Source organism: Lissotriton helveticus, chromosome 6 (genome assembly GCF_964261635.1).
Source record: "Lissotriton helveticus chromosome 6, aLisHel1.1, whole genome shotgun sequence".
Classification (NCBI taxonomy): domain Eukaryota; kingdom Metazoa; phylum Chordata; class Amphibia; order Caudata; family Salamandridae; genus Lissotriton; species Lissotriton helveticus.
In genome coordinates, this window is record NC_136067.1 from 1,147,735,856 (window position 1) to 1,147,753,013 (window position 17,158).

The 17,158-nt window shown below is 45.0% G+C and overlaps 1 protein-coding gene across 1 annotated transcript in view; it reads left to right on the top strand.

The window, feature by feature from the left end:
• NT5DC1 (5'-nucleotidase domain containing 1) overlaps positions 1 to 17,158 on the top strand; it is a 1,533,630-nt gene that overhangs the window by 203,476 nt on the left and 1,312,996 nt on the right. The window contains exon 5 of the mRNA XM_078648807.1: positions 2,810 to 2,889. Coding sequence (XP_078504933.1) covers positions 2,810 to 2,889 — 80 coding nt within the window. The remainder of the gene's footprint in view (positions 1 to 2,809; positions 2,890 to 17,158) is intronic.

Sequence of the window (17,158 nt, forward strand, 5' to 3'; positions counted from 1 at the left end):
ACCTAATTATATACATAGTATCTTCGCACTCAGCCCCTAGGGCCCACTTTAGTGCCCAGAAGCAATGGGGTGGTCAGTAGCACTTAAGTAAAACCCTAACTAAAATAAATAAATAGGGTGTATATTAGGGCAGGATTTGGAGTCTACAACACTCTGATCATACACCTTTCTGATTTTACTGGACTCTGATCATACCAGGGCCTATTTATTTTAAATAGGTGACATTTCAAAGGCTCTGCATATGCACAGGCTCTGTTTAGGCCAGCATTCTGATCACAGTAAGGTTCTGAATACGCCAGCACTTTCATGGCTCCAGAGTTCTTATTAGAGAAATGTTCAGGATGTATCACGATTCATTCCTATTTTAGTTTATGAGGAAACGTCTTCTGAATTGCTCTGCTAAACTAATATTTAAGTATTTCCTCAATTCCACAAATTGCTACTGTAAACCTAGATTCTCCTTGCAGCCCACTGAGATTTAAGGAGATCGCCCCCATTCTGACATTCTCCACTTGACCACATTGTGTAATTATTTGACAGATCACTGCACCTCACTGTGCTGCAGTTTCATAGTTTGCCATAATTGTGAAAACATAATAAGTGCTACATCAATGACTGGACATTTACATTTTACAACTGGATAAACTCTTCAAGTCTTCTCATCAAAATACTATGAGCTGTCTACGCATGTACGCATGGCTTACACATACAAATGTTGATTTGTTACTTATAAAAGTATATACTAGATTAAAGAATTTCATGTGATCAAATTACTCATAGGGGCTTCAAGTAGGCCAGAAGTGGTAGTTCTGGGACTGGAATACAATGTGAGTTTATGTACACCCACAAATATGCATTTTAATGTTATTCACCAGCTTCTCTCCAACCCTTTTCCACCCTGGAAAAGGTTGGACATTTTCTTCTGACATGGGAAGGAGGGAATTTTTCCATCGAGGAAGATAGTATTTTCTCCTGGACAAAAAAAGAAATAAATGTTTTAATAAGTGAATTTGCCCTTGCCTGCCTGTCTTTTGCCTGAGCAAATATACATTTAATAAATAAAACGAATTTCGAAGCGCGCCCTGCATCACAAAATGCGATGCAGCGCGCGCTACGAAATTCGTTTTATTAATTAAATTGTTTACTTACCTCCAATTATATTCCGGTTTTTAGCACCCCCCACACTGCCCCTCCCCCGCCCCGCCTTCCTGCCCCACCGGGACTCCCTCCACGGGCCGCGGCTGACACTGTGAACTAGCAGCCTAAAGGTTTTGCTGCAGGTTCTTGAGCCTTCTTTTCTTCTGGACAAAATAAGCATGCAGACTTACTGTTCTTGATCCCAAACAGTATGTCCTGGGTGATAGGACTATCACACCCATGTACTCACAGCGGTAGTCAGGATCCATAAGATTGACACCCTAAAGCAGTGGTGTAATATAAACCCCCTGCAGCCCCCTGTGGTGTGGAGGGGACCCATGCCCCTGGGGGCTCCCTCAGCACACTACCCTGACCTTAGAGCTCCTGATTAAGACCCGAGGGGGCCCCTCTGTGTACCTTGCAGGTGGGCTCCCTCAAGTTTCGTTACGCCACTACCGTAAAGTATGATAGAGGAAGAGGGGTCTTGTTATCTGAAAACATAACATTCAGGGTGATCCAGTTACTCTGGAATAGAAACTAACTATTCTAGGTCACAGGGAACACTTTTCTTCCCTACACCACAATCTTGCTTCTTGTTCTAACTGATCTTAGGACACAGGTGTTGTCTTTGTTCTTGATCAAGTATCTTGCCACCTTCACTCATTGGCTTGTCCCTCCACCCTATTTTTCCTGGGCTCCAGGTATTTTGATCCACCCTAACAACAGATGTCCTGTCCGTACAGATGTGGATTTGATGGAGGTTCCGCTGAGTTCTAGCGCCTGATTGCGATGGCTAAGTGCCCGCCCATTTCCTTGTACTCTCACCTATGCGTCTTAGTAGTAGGTTTTTAGGTGACTTAGAGGCATGAACGTCAATTAGAGCCCCGTTTAGTTTTAAAGTTTATTTTTGACCTTCACTCAGACCCACCCCCCCCCCCCCCGCGCCAAGTTGCCTGTTGCAGAACTAAGGGTAGGGTGAGGTAATTAATTGGTTAACCTTGTGAAATTATCATGGGTCAAAGATTACTTGCAGGTCATTCCAACGATGTGGAAGGTGTTACAAAAGGGCTGTTAAAAGAGACCCGTAATCTTTTCTGTCATGGAGCGTTCTAAATCTCTAAAACGTAGGGATGCGTCATAGCTCACTATGACCATCAGCTCACCATCATGCTCACACGTTTGGTGCACTATGCTATATTTTTGTAACTGTCTGTGGTTTTTGTAACTCACTATTAGGCATGCATGATAAAACATATCCCACGCTGTTCTAAAGTAACCAGAATGCACCAGGGTTGTAATATAAAAACTGCGAAAATAGCTAAACACCTACAAAGAAGTGAAAGGCATTCAATGGTTTTATAAACAAACAATAAGGAACGTAAATTCCACTCACTTGGGCCTCTTTACTGAAGGTAACAATTAACTCCCCTGAAAAGTATAGTCGCTTCACAACACAGGTTATGTTTACCAAAGCAAAAATGATTGAAAACTTGTCACATGGCCCTTGTTTTTCTTTAAATTCTGGGAAAGTGCCTGGCATTGAGAAACCTTCTCCCCTGGACCCGCTAAATACTATACTTATCACATGCAGGTTATCATCAGCGTGTAATGACACACTTCCGTGAAGAGTTGTGTGAATTAACAGCTTGTTTCCTTCGCTTTCTTTCCCCAGCTAAATATTTCTTCTACGACAATTATTTCGACTTGCCGGGAGTCCTTCTCTGTGCACGGATCGTGGATTTGTTGGGCGAGGTAAGACTCTGCATGCCTCATTTTTGCAAAACTAGCAGAAAACGGAAACGGAAGTGTGGGTGTGCACCTGCAGTGGGAGCCTCTTGTGGACTTTTAATTAAGGGGTGGCTAGAGGTTGCAACCGCCACCACTGTGCTTTTCATTGTGATCCATAGAGTCTGAACCTTCATAGGAGACACCAACCATCTACTGAGACAATAACACTTAGGGCCGCAGAGGTACGCAGGCTTTTGTCGCAACCTCCCATAGAGAAAGCAGAAAGAAACTGATGGCCAGGAATCTGCATGGTCATCCTTTCGTAGACTTGAGGGATGTTATTTGTGATCACGGTTCCAACTCCATGCCTTCCTTTTACTGTATTACACGTAGTACCTCATTACAAGGTCCCCACTGCCAGCCCCGTTAAGTCTGATCCGCAAAGTTGCTAACAGGGGTAGCGGTAACTAACAGGGACTGGCAAAGATAGTGGGGATTACTGGTGGAATGAGGATTTACCAGGATAATCAGTAATTGACTATGTTTAATGTCACTTCTTATTAAGTCATTGGGATGAAAGACTGTGTGGTGTCACTTTGTCTACCCTTATGTTGTGGATGAAATGCCACCAGTGGAACATCCTGGTTTATAACAGTGGGTTTTAATTGAAATCGTAATTAATGAGATTCATTTAATTGTAATACTTTTGACAGTTGTCAGTAAACAGATGTGTGGAATATGACCTTTTTCATTATTCACAGTCCACTTTTAGAGCCCCAAGTTACCGTTCCAATTTGAGATGGCCGCTTTGTGATTTAGAAAGTTGGTTTCTGTCTATCACATTTTGACACATTGCTTCTGTGCAGCCAGTTGCATCATGGATGCCGGGTAATTAAGTTTTTGTAATGACTGCTTTTCCCCCACAGAGGTTCCACTGGGCTAGGCACTCCAAATGGCCAACCCGTGAGTTCATATGGTTGGAATAAAGCAGTGCCTTTTTTTTATGTACATTTTTACCTTCAGAGACCAAAACGTGCTTCAGGGTATTGGATATATGATTTAAGAGCATTTGTCAGGATTCCTCAGAACAAGGGCCATAGAGACCCCTTACCTCCATACACCCTTATCGTAAACCCATAGAGTCAACGGCCCAGAACATCAGTAATAGGAAAAATAATGAAGAGGTAAGAGGCTGGTACTGCAACCCCTCAGTGTCTTCTTGGAACAGGGCTATGTTCTAAGAACAGGACAATGTTCTAGGAACAGGACTATGTTCTAGCATCTTCCGTCTCAGGACGACTCTTGAAGAAAGATTAGGGAAGCAATAAGGGACAACCCTGTAGCTCAAAGAACCTTAGTAAGATTGTATGTAGAAACAATGATTCAGTCAGGATAGGTTCAGGAAGGCTTTTATACAAAGGCTTAGTGTAACCTTGTCAGTGCTACACTTACTACTAATGCTACTTAATAGCTCTTATATTTACACATCAGAATATAGTAGTAGATGTAGAAGAATGAAAACCTTGAACCCACACTGGTACATCCATCTTCTGCCCAATCAAATAGATATGTCATTCCTTTTGTTGCAAGTGGTTTCGTCATTAGAGTTTTCAGAGTTCACATTTTTCTTCTGAGACGTACGGTTCTCCTTTATTAAACCTCTCTATTGTTTCCCTATGGCATAGATTTGGGATGTGACCGTTCATGTAGCATTCACTAACTTACTTGTAGTGTGCATCTTTTTTACAAAATGTATCCAGGTGCCCAAGTTATCCGCAGTTGTGTGAAAATACAGTCTTAGAATTGTCATTTTCAGTTGATTCTTGTGTGCTTTATAAAAGCTGAGCCTTGTCTCTTTGTCTTGAGTTGAGATGACATGAGGTTGACGATCATCTTCATCATGTTGTCTGATTGATTTTGTACACACTTGATCCGTCAGCATTCTGAGTAGTCAAAGGGCCTGATTTAGATCTTGGTGGTCGGGTTACTTCGTCACAATGGTGACGGATATCCCATCCGCCGAAATATAAATCCCATAGGATGTTATGGGATTTATATTTCAGCGGACGGGATATCCATCACCGTTCAGATGGAGTAACCCGTCCGCCGAAATCTAAATCATGCCCTTAAACTCCAAAGGACAAGCACCTGAATGGTATTAGTTTAACTTAGTTTACTTTTCTCTTTTTTTTAAATTCTCTTACTTCATGCAAAGCTCTGTAATCAACTCAGTGTATAAAGTCAGGTTTCCCTATCTGTCTCTGAGCTTCAGGTCATCAAGAATCCAGATGGCATCTAGCCAGGAGACAGATGATATAAGATCAACAGCCCTTTGTTCCACGCACACCAATGACACTAAATAAAGATGCTGGTGGAACAAGGGACACAAGGCGATGGCCTGTGAAACGAAATCCTGGAGTTTGAAGGGTTGATTACGTAAAGGACGATGGTCCGGTGGTGGATTGTATAGAGGACAATCTGAAATTAACCTAAATCACTGATAAGAGTGTGAACGATTCATGGAATTCCTGTAGAATAAACTAAACTATCAAAGTTGCAACAAAAAAACAATCAGAGAGGCAAGGCTGTTTAAGAAAAAAGTGTTCATTCAAGGAAATTTAGAACAAGCTAGAAAAGAAATGAGATGAGCCAGAGAAGAGATCTGAACCTGAGTAAGAACATCCGATCCGGAAATCTGGATAAAGCACAAGAAGGGCTAGGGGACCAGTGATCAAAGTCTTGCAGCAGGAATGGGGGAATCAAAGTCTCTCACCAGAGAAGGAAATGGGACAAGGAATCAAAGTCTTGCCCGGGAAAGGACAGTAGATAGGGAATCAAAGCCTCACACCACGAAAGAACAGGGGACCGTAAATCAAAGTCTCTTGCTAGGAAAGGGCAGGGAACAAGGAGCCGTCAGAGCTGAACACAGCAGCCGTTTCCAAAGAAAATCCAGGTAGAGCAAGTCCAAAGCAATCCAGGGACAGAAACAAGGCAGTTAACAGAAGGTCAATCCTATTGGTTAGGAGTGATTAAACAGAAGATTACAAATGTTGATCAAGAGTTATAGTAAGGCAGAAAGGAAGGAATACAACTTTAGGACAGGGAAACGGCAGGGGTCTGTGACATAGAGAAGTGAAATAACCTAAAGCAATGCTTTCCAAGCTTTTCAGAACCATGACCCACATTGAAAATGATAAACTTTTGCGACCCGCCTAGCTTTATTGGACATGAGGTGGGAGATTTTTTTATGTGACTAAAGCATTGTGTGCTAGCACACTCATTTACAGACAGCCCATTTCCATTGAAATGTCCACTAAATGTGCACAGACATACAGTTTTACTGATAAAACTATATTGCAGTCAAATGACAATGTGTGGAAATTGGGTTTCAGAGAATATTTAGCATTTGTGCATCACCAAGTAAAGTGTCTGAATTTGTTTTGATCCAATCCAATCCAAAAATTCTTTATTTCGGCCATTTAAGACCATAAAAGATTCATTTATACATTAAAAAAACATAAAACATACAGTAAAAACTGGGCGGGGTGCAGCTTACATAGTGGTCATTTTCCTGACAATCATGGACGTGAATAAAAGGTTAACTGCGATTCATTTACATATCATTGCACATAAGCGTAGCATTAGTTCTTTAACATTTTCCCCCTTATCTGCCACATAGCCATTAGATATTTAGCAACTGCGAAAACTATGTGATCCAGAGTACTTGTCTTAAGGATTCTCAGTGAATGTAAGTAGTTTCTAATGCCCAAATTCCTACATAATGGTAAAAGCCAATATTTTCTCGGTCTCGTGTAGGCAGGGCAGAAAAATAACACATGTGGTTAGTCCTCCTCATACTCACTACACCCAGGGCAGATTTTATTGTTCATCATCGACCATTTGCTAGTGAAGGTTTTAAGGGGCAGAGTACCCAGCCTCCATTGGATAAATAGTTTCCTTGCCTTAAGAGGGTAAATAATGTCCATAAAACCTTCAAAATGGAATGAATTTTTGATGTCCAAGAATTGATCAGTTAAAGGGCCAACTCTAGAAGCACACACGAGCGAGGCTAGTTTTTTGTCCTTGTAGATCTTGACAAGCCTCTTACGAGCCATCCCGAGGGAGCTTCTTTCTGGATCCTCCCACATCTCAGGCAGACCCAGGCGATAGAATTCTCGTTTGACATATGCCAGCCAAGGAATTCTATCAGAATAGGTAAGATTCAGAACGTGCCTTAGATCTTGCCTGTAGTTGGAAAGTTCGCCAGTAGACCAAAGCCTGTGCCAGAAACTCAGTGGGTTTTAACGCCAATTCCTCCCCTATTGAGGGGAGTCCTAGATCTAGTCTCAAGGGTAACAAGGGTGTGCCTTGGGGAAGGGCCAACAGGCATCTAAGGAAGTTGTTTTCTACCTTAACTAGATCTGGCCCAGCCTTATGGCCCCACAACTCACCACCATAAGAGGAGGCCGGTCTGGCCTGTGTTTTGTACATTTCTAAGGCTGGGCTAATAGGCTTAAAGGTTGATGAATTTGTTACCTTCAGAATTGCTCCCGCCATCTGGGATAACTTTAAACGGGATCTGGCCATCTGTGGACCCCAGGATAAATTTTCATGTAAAGTTACCCCCAGATACTGAAACGTTCTGACCCTTTCGAGCCTCTCGGATCCCAAGATTGGGTTGGACCTTGTTGTTGTGGAGGGATTAAACACCATGAATTTGGTTTTTTCTGCATTAATCTCCAGGCCATGAGTCCTGCAGAAATCCCCAAACCCATCTAAAATCCGTTGGATCCCCATTGGGGATTTGGAAAGCAGGAGGGTATCATTGGCAAACATAATAGCCGGAACCCTCCTGCCTGCCAACCTAGGTGCATCATTGTCCCTGACACTGTCAAGATGGGATATGACGCCGTTAACAAAGAGGCAAAACAGGGTTGGCGCAAGAACGCAACCCTGTCTTACCCCCCTGAGAACCGGGAACCTAGAGGACAACAATCCATCCCTCCCGCACCTAACCTGGGCAAAATTGCCATCATGGAGCCTAATTATGGCCTGGAGCAGTTGTGGAGGTACACCCAAGTCCCTTAAAACCACCCAGAGCATCTTTCGGGGCACCAAATCAAAGGCGGACCTCAGATCCACAAACACCATGTACAGATTCCCCCCCTCGATCCCCACTGTTTTCCAGTAGAGAAGAACGAGGCGGAAAATCTGATCCATGGTGGACGTGTTTTTTCTGAAGCCCGCCTGAAGAGGACTGAGGATCGCGTTGTCCTCCATCCAATCAAGGAGATGATCCAGGAGAAGGCGAGCAAAAAGCTTTTGGGGTACGTCTATAAGACTGATCGGCCTGTAGTTGGCTGGGAGCAGAGGAGAGCCCTTTTTAAAGATTGGTACTATCTCTGCCCCCAGCCAAGTACAGGGGATCTCCATCCCACCCAGGATAGAATTGAATATAATTAAAAGATACGGGCCCCAAATCTCAGGGTGGAATCTGAACAAATCTGGAATTTTATCGAGACCAGGTGCCTTCCCCAGCGCCAGCCTCTCCATTGCGTTCAGTACTTCCCACAGAGTAAAATCTAGTTTATCAACAGGCTCGGGTGGGGTGGCAAGGACTGCCTCATTGGCGAATTCAAAGGTGTCTTGGTACAGTTTACTAAAGTGTGATTCCCAAACTGAGGCAGCAATGTTTGACTCGACTGCTGCTTTGGGTTCACCTGTACCTGTGGTAACAAGGGCCCAAAATTTCCTTAGATACCTGGTTTTCAATGCCAGAGATATATCCTGCCATCTCTCCCAGTCCCATTCAGATTTTGCCTGGGCAATTGCTTCCCTATATTTGCGTCTCGCAACGGCTACATTATCCCTACTGGTACCCGACTTTATCGTAGAGATCAGCTCGGTTTTCAACTTTTTACAAGTGCCATTGTACCAAGCTGAAGTGACTGTCCTCTTCTTTTTGGTCACCACCTCTGGGAAAAGGACGTCTCTTAAGCTCCCCACTAGGTCTGCGTTAATTTGGGCGAGTTTCTGGTTAAAGTCAGTGGTTATGGATTTACTGATTAGTTCCTCCACTTCGACGAACTTTGGAAGTACCAGCTCGTACATTTTTGCAATAGACTCAGTTGAGCTTACTAGTTTCCCCCATCTCACCCTGCGTCTGTTGTTGGTTAGAACCAAGTCCCCTGACCCATCACTTTGAGCTGCAATTGCCAACTGTTCTTCGAGGGCAGGATGTACCATATCTAGGCAGAGGGCATTATGGTCGCTTTCTGACCTTTTGATTACCCTGAAGTCCTGAACCTTCGACCACAAGCTTGTATCTACAAAAATGTAGTCCGGGTGCGATTCGTGGCCCTTCCTATTGGTGCACAACGAGGGAGTATCAGATGGAGTACGCCCATTACAGGCCCTCAGGGCAAAATTCAAGGTCAGAGACATAATCTGGACTGCTAAAGGCGACCAAGATTTTGGATTGGGGGTTTGACAAGGTGGAATCCCCCAGTGATCATCTTCAGCAGTTAGAGCGCCCTCCTTGAGACCTTGCAAGGGTTCAAAATGACAATTAAGGTCACCGCCCAGCAGTATCTTACAGTCGGCCGGTAGTTGCCCCAAAAATGAAGATAGATCATCCAAAGTGGATGATTACATCGACACGCTTACTGGGCGCGAGTACACATTGACGATCGCCAAATTAAAGGCGTTTGGCCATTTAAGAAGGACACATTGAATGTCCTCCGAGAAGGTTGGTATTATCTCTGCACTACAGCCAATGTGGCTAGCAACCCAGATCGCGAGTCCGCCAGAGGGCCTCCCTTTCCCATTCCACCTAGCATGGATGTAAAAGGTTGCGTATACTACCCAGGGGAGCGGTTCCCTAGCCCAAGTCTCCTGGAAGAGACAGATATCATTGTTGGCCACTAGGGAACACCATTCATTGGAATCTATTTTGTTGGCAATGCCAGCAACATTCCAGGAAAGGACTTTCATCGGCCTTGGAGGTGGCTTAGGTTCCATACTCCTTATCCTCTCTGCGTCGCGGTCTGTGGGTAATGATATCGGCCTGTCTGATGTTACTCGCTCCACTGGAAACCCCAGATCGATTGAGGCTTGAGATGTTAGACCTCCTAGGGATGATGGCCCGGAGCTTGGTAGATTTCCCTTGACACTCATTCGACCCAGATCTAGATGAGAGACCAATGCCCCTTCCACAGATGTCAGTCCCACCCGAGGCTCGGTATCTATTGTATCTGGGGATGGCGTGATCAGGGGGAGTATTCCTGGTACGTCAGTGCCAGCCATCGTGGTGGCAAGGTATGTGCGATCTGTGTGGTCAACCGCCACCTCCCCTGGAGATTCAGCCTGTATAAGTCAGTCAACCTGGTCGAGGCAACTGTACCTATTAGCATGGGTAAAGTTGCTCTGCATTGTAGTTTCCTGGCGTCGGGGCCTATATCTTGTACCGTCAATGGCGAAGCCCACCCTAGTCCAGCCGTCATTCCCTCCCAGATGCGTGTTGCTGTTTCTTGGATAAAAAAAAGACAGCGGCACCAGCTGTATGGATGAATTTCCTAGGCTCCCCAACCAATTACAAATGTGAGAGACAATGTTAGGGTTCCTAAAACTTACCAAAACACAATCACCCCCAATTTTCTTTACAGTATGACCTACCCAGGGAACCCTCCTGACCATCAATATTTCCCCTCTCATGTTAGGTGGGAGTGGCCTATGAATGTTCAGCCAGCTGGTGACTTTATTCCTAAGTGAATCAAAGGGTTCCTGTACAGAGTCGGGAAGCTCAGGGACCCCAATCAAGGTCACGGTGTGAGCTGCTGCCTCTGGAGGTAAATTAACTATATATGGGCGCTTTGAACAATTGGCTGCCCGTTGCGGGGGATCGTCCACCCTAGTGGGCGTCTTTTCTTTCCTCTGGGTGGGCACTGTAATAGGCAGCTTAGACTTCCGCACTAAAGGCACAGGTGGAATTTGCCTTTGTGGGGGTGTTTGATTGGAGTTAGTTGTGACCACCATAGATACACTATCACTGGAGGGAGCCGTGGTCTTCTTCACCATTGGGGTACTAGAAGCACTGAGGGAGGAAAGAGACCCCATACTCATCATGGTTGTACCTTGGGCGCTTGTCAGAGTCCTTAGCTGATCCTCCATCCCCCCCGGTCGATACTTCTAGAGCTTGTAGTCTAATATCAATATAATCAAGCCTGGCCAGCAGGGGATCTAGAAGTTTCTTGACAGCATCAATGATAAAGTCAATGGACTGTGCCCTTGCGACACCGGACACTTCACCAAATATAAATGGACCAGCTGATGCGTTCGTCTGCGCATCAGCAAGGTGCATTAAGCTTGCTGTTTCAGAAACCATCACGGTAGCAGGATGATCCGTTGTTTTAGGGCCAGTGCCAATAAGGTTAGGGATTTGATCCAGTTTGGGTCTTTTTTTGCCCTTCGGCTGTCTAGTTCTTTTCCTCTTTGGAACTGCACCCTCTCGAAGCCCCCATGAATGCGCTGCAATTAAGTCACTACCCTCATCCATGGTAATGGCTGGGTTGGATGTTAGAGAAATGTGGACCTCAGATGGTATAGAACAGGAGACTCTACGTGGGTTCGAAGGGGTCCGCAGCTGCTGTAGAACAGATTCTATAGTTTGGTCTATACTATCCAACAGAGAAAAATGCGGGGCGCTCTCAATGTCTGGAGTTTTGGCAATCATGGATAAACATGGTGATGTTTCAGACCCTTCCACAGACTGGTCTTCAGGGGATGTCGTGCTATTATTTACTGCTGTATTGAGCTTAGTGAAAAAACTGTCCAATGTATCTGAAGCCTTGATAGATGACCCCAGTAGGTTGTTTCTGGTCTCCCTTGATGCCATGTTCATGCAGAACTGACTTATTCCCGTCCCAGCGTTCACGATCAGTCACTGGAGGACCAAAGGGGGTAGCCCGGTCCGGTCTCTACCAGGCTCGAACGGGCTACAACGGGCCCGCCCTTGGCCCGGGCTCCGACCCGCGCGCGTCCCGCGATGCGCGGGATTGGGCGTGTTAATCTGATGGAAGGTGGAGGGGGAAGGGCGGGGGGCGGGAAGAGACACCAGCTGCGCTGAGTTGATAAAGCGCTTAGGATGCTGGTTCTCGCTTTCCCGGCCCGCGCTGCTGCTGCTAGTTAATATCCCCACAGTGCGCCCACCTCGGCGCTGTTATGGTCCTTTTGTTGCTGAAATCCTTATGGCAAAGTCCGTGGTAATTAGCAGGCTCCCGGCAAGAGACCCAGTGGCAAAAACGGCTGCGATCCTATTTAATTCTTTGCCTCCATCACACATCTGAAGTACAAAACATGTGCTTCATATTTGCTCTCCTAACTGCTGACTGTGTACAGTCACATTTTACAGGTATTTACATTTTGTTGTGTTTACAAAAATGACATCCTACAGCATTTCCTTTCACTCTCCCTGTACCACTGCAAGATTGTCACATAATTCACTTTACTTTTCTTTGTGTGAATGAGTTTGTAAACAACAAAACACCAATCCCTATGTTAAAAAAACAAGCAGCAATGTGACACGATAAAGACAGAATTTAAAGGCTTCTTTATTTATTGCTTGCACATTTGCAATCTGCCAAAAATCGGCTGGCGACCCACAGTTTAGGAAACACTGCCATAGTGATCTCAATAGTTTGGAGTGCGGGGCATCCAACAACCGGTACAGGTTAGAAGTAATTTGTACATTGCTTCTAGCTCCCTCTAAAGTGCCTCACTGTAGAAACATGTAACGCAGTTCCAAACATGGCTGCCAGCATTCCGCTCATACATGCACCACAAGGCTTGCATATTTGTTTATTTTGCCCCTTGCTGAGGGTGAATGGCCTGTGGGGGGAGGAGGGGGGGGGAAGGTTAAAATGGCAGTTTAGAAGATGGGCCATTTGACAAGATAGTCCTGCCCACTTAGAGTTTGGCATCCTGCCCTGTGATACTGGCGCCTGGGTGGCACAATTACAGTAACATCTGTGGCATGGCATTGTTGTGGGTGAGTTACCACATGCAGTTTTACATACCGACACAGGTTTAGGCTTGTCAGTGAAACTGACTGTTGGAGGCATGTGTGGCTGTAGATACACATGCTTTACATACTCCTGCCATCTAGTGTAGGGTCCGGATGTGTGCAAGTTTTTTTTCTTCGAAGAAGTCTTTTGAGTCACGAGGTAGAGTGACTCATCCTCTTGGAGGTAATGTGCATGGGCATCAACTCCACTGTTAGATTGTCTTTCCGCAGTTGGGTTCAAATGTGTGTACTGGCGCTCCGAATCGACACAGTTGTGGTGCTCTTTTCATTTTGCTCACTACCCCTTCCGTCTGTATTATTTTTATTGCATTTTCCAATTCTTGCACATTGAGGTTTTGTACATCTCGTCGAGTCGCTTCAACCGCGACCCCGCATGGGCTTACCCTTCGAGACTTTCTTCAGTCTCCGTCAAGTTTTTAGAGAATGCCTGATTGGTAATGGAATGGATGCCCTTCCGTTACTGTCCTCGCTGCCACGTGAAGTATTCTCGGACCGACTTACACCAGGTCTGTAATGTTTGCATGTCTCTGGAACATAAAGAAGCTGACTGCTATGCCTGCCGCTTCTTCTGCTTCACGAAAACCCTTCAAGATCGCTGTGCACATCGGCTACAGATGTTGCGGAGGAGCATAGAGAACACTCCAGACCGCTTCAGTCATGAAGACGTCGAGGAGGAAGAAGAACACCTTGAACCACCACTTGCAGAGGAAGAGGTGTTCTCAATCGAGGGCAGTTCTAGATCCAGTTTTGAGATTGACATGGAGATAGAGGAAGTAGCACCTTCTCAGAAGTCTGTGAGTATGTTTTTCCCTGCCCCTCACCACCGTGTTGATCATCCCAAAAGACATTTGGCTCCTCTTGAGCACCATCCAGGCCCGTGGTCCACCACTGTCCTCTGCCCATGGTAAGCACCGAATCCCAGTTTCAGCCTCCCCGCCTTCTGACTCGGCTGAGTAGAACTTTGGTACTGAATCCTGTGTCGGACCAGAAACCATTGAAGCAGATATCGAAGCTTGATTCTGGAAGACAAGTGGAGCCAATTCTCCATAGACTTCAAGAGCAACTGGATGCCAGACAGAAGCAGATTGACATCCAGCCGCATACCGACCATATCCTTGACAGAGCTTCAGCACCAATTCCTTCACCACCCAAAAGAGAGTTGTCTTTCCAGGAGGCTCTGTATGTACCGGTTCCTGTGAAACACCGCCGAAAGGCAGAGAACACCACCAGTCCTTTGCTTCTTCCACCACCCTCACTAGCTTTGTCCTCTCCACCACATTCTACAGGGCAACCACTAGATATCTCTCCTCAGGGGTCTGCACAGTCTGATACAGCTGGGCACGATGGGGGACAGGACACTTACGGTACACCATCACATATTGACCCCTAGGATAGTTATGATATCGATCCACCAGGGGACACAGATCCAGATCTCTATCCTGCTCGACCTTCCTCTTCTGACCTTCCTCATCATCAAAAATATAGGCAACGAATACTCAAAAGAGTATGACGGCCTTTAATTCTGACAACCCAGACGATCTTCCGCCATTTAGAATAATGAACACGTCAAGCTACCCACAATGACAGGGCAACTAAAAAGGGGTGGGTTCGAACTCGGCCACTCCGCTACTGAAACTGTGCTCATGGAACCTAAACGGGCACAACAACAAGGCAGCAGATACCGAATTTCTTCAATACGTGATATTATCCTCCTACAGGAAAACATGGCTGGAGGAGCCTGCCCATTTAGAAGGCTACACCTGCTATCACTCTCCAGCCACAAGGAAAAGCAAATTCGGTCGGCTAGCGGGTGGCTTAGCAACCTACATTAAAATCTCAAACATTCACAGCGCACAGGAACTAACCACCCACTCTCCGGCCATAAACACTGTTCAGATTAAATTAAACCTTAGTGGGAAAAAAGAAGAGGTGCTGCTGACTAACACCTATATCAATCCAAAAAAGAAGAAACAGGAGTCGAAACTTCTAATGGACCATCTACATCACCTAATAACTATGTACTCTCCCTCCAATTTCATTTTGTGTGGGGACTTCAACCAATATATTCTAGGTTCCTCCAAAAACAATGACACTCAGGCCCAGTCCTACTATTGGAATATTCCAACTCAATCCATAAGTGGCCAAGGAAAAACCTCTAAGCTGGCGAAAGAGCTGCTAGAAGACCTGGAGCATATCGGCCTGAGTGTTCTAAATGGAAGATTTGCTGATGAATCGCCATCTGTTGCCTCATTCAACTCAGGCAACGCAGCCTCTACAATAGACTATACGCTACTTTCCCTTCCATTTTTCCATCACATACTAGGCTTCAGCCTAGGAGACAAGGGGGTCAGCGACCATCGTCCCCAGGAAGTTTCCATCCTTGCCTCTCCCGATCTAACTCCTCCCAATCCAACAGGACCACATGCCTGTCATACCATGAATCTTAAAAGAATTAAATCTTCTGTTGCAAACAATAGGGAGGTACTTCAAGCAGCAAAACTACAACTAAACAGTCTAAACTACCCTATGGGTAACCCAATTACCCTATGGGAAACCTTTACGGTCGAATTTGCAAATACATATTCAACCACAGTACGGCACCTCCCATCTCTTGGCCTCACGGTCATAGGGAAGAATACAAGCACCCAGAAATTGGCATTAATAAACCATAAAAAAGCGATTAACAAATCCCTAAGGCTATTGAGAACAAGCCCAGGTGAAAGCGGTCTTTTCCAACAGCCTCGCAAGCACCGGGCTGATCTAAAAAAACTCAAATGGGGGATTAAAAGATCCAATGAAGAAGACCTGTGGGCTAAACTTCATTACGACTCCAAGGGAAACAATAGTGCCCGATTTTGGTCCACACTGAACACATTTTTAAACCCAAAACATGGTGGACTTGATAGAGATCGGGGGTCACCTGACCAATAATTTCACTATATAGTTTTTCGGGCCCATAAATTTCAATTCACCATATACATTAATCAGGCGACCTCACAATCTACCATCAGCACCTTGATTCCTTCCTGTTGTATTCTAGTATACCCGACTTACCATCCACCGTTACGGGTACCTATGACCACAATGGATCAGGGAGCTAGCTGTGAAGAAAGGCAGGCAAAATACAAACCCAACTTCATAAACTTTGATTTTCATAAAATGACCACGGACAACTGAGAAGTTTTAAAAGTTTATCTAGAAATCAGTATCTGCAAACATTAGGTTTACAGTTAAAAGGCAATCAATAATCAAGATAACGAAAAGCACATACCCATATAAGAAAAGTGTAAGGGAAATCATTTAATTTTGTAAATAGTGTGACAGGGAACACGCTAAGTAGACTTAAATTGAAATTCAAGAATGGACATCTATAAATGAGCAAGCTATTTGCATGTACTGGAATTATACTATTGGGACGTACTTCATGAAAATGAGTGGGAAATTAGGAATCCTATACATCTATCAAAAAGGGGTAAAAGTGAAACACGCTAATATTCTAATATGATTATTTCAAGAATAGAATTCAGGAGAAAATTATAAACCACATTTATAATTCATAGACAGTATGGAAATAATGTGCTCTAAAAGGTAGGGTAACATAGGAACATACTATGAGAATAAAAGTCAAATAGGTTTTCATATGGCAGACTGCGGAAAGCATGGAAAATATAACATGTGCAAAGGTATGTCTTCATTGAAGCAAAGACAGAAAATAGAAAGGTGCAGTATAGAGTTTCAGCCCTATCTATATATTTACCTAGAATGGTGTGAAAACCACCCTGGCCACGGATCAGTCAAGGACAGGAAATACCCCAAGGAATAGCAGTCATCAATGGGACAGCAGGTGCAGAATGGACACCCCAGGACAGGACAGGAAACCCAGATTAGGATCAGGACAGGACCACCAAGGCACGACCAGCCCCCGCAGTTTGGAAGCAACGCCTGCGCTCCACCCTCTCTGCAGCTGTCAGTCAGAACCCCGATTGGGTTAGCGAACTCCTCAGCAAAGTGCTCCGCCAGCACTTAAGGTTCAGTAAAACCTTTAAAAGTCTATGGTCAAATTCGGACAGAGTGCTCCGCAGCTCTCTGTGTGTTTGCGACATTTGCAACAGATGAATATGAGTAGTATGAGGAGACCTATCACTGCAATAGTGAAGTAGTGTGGCTCACTGGTTAGAGGCGGCAGACCCGAGAGCAGAGGACGGCCCGGGA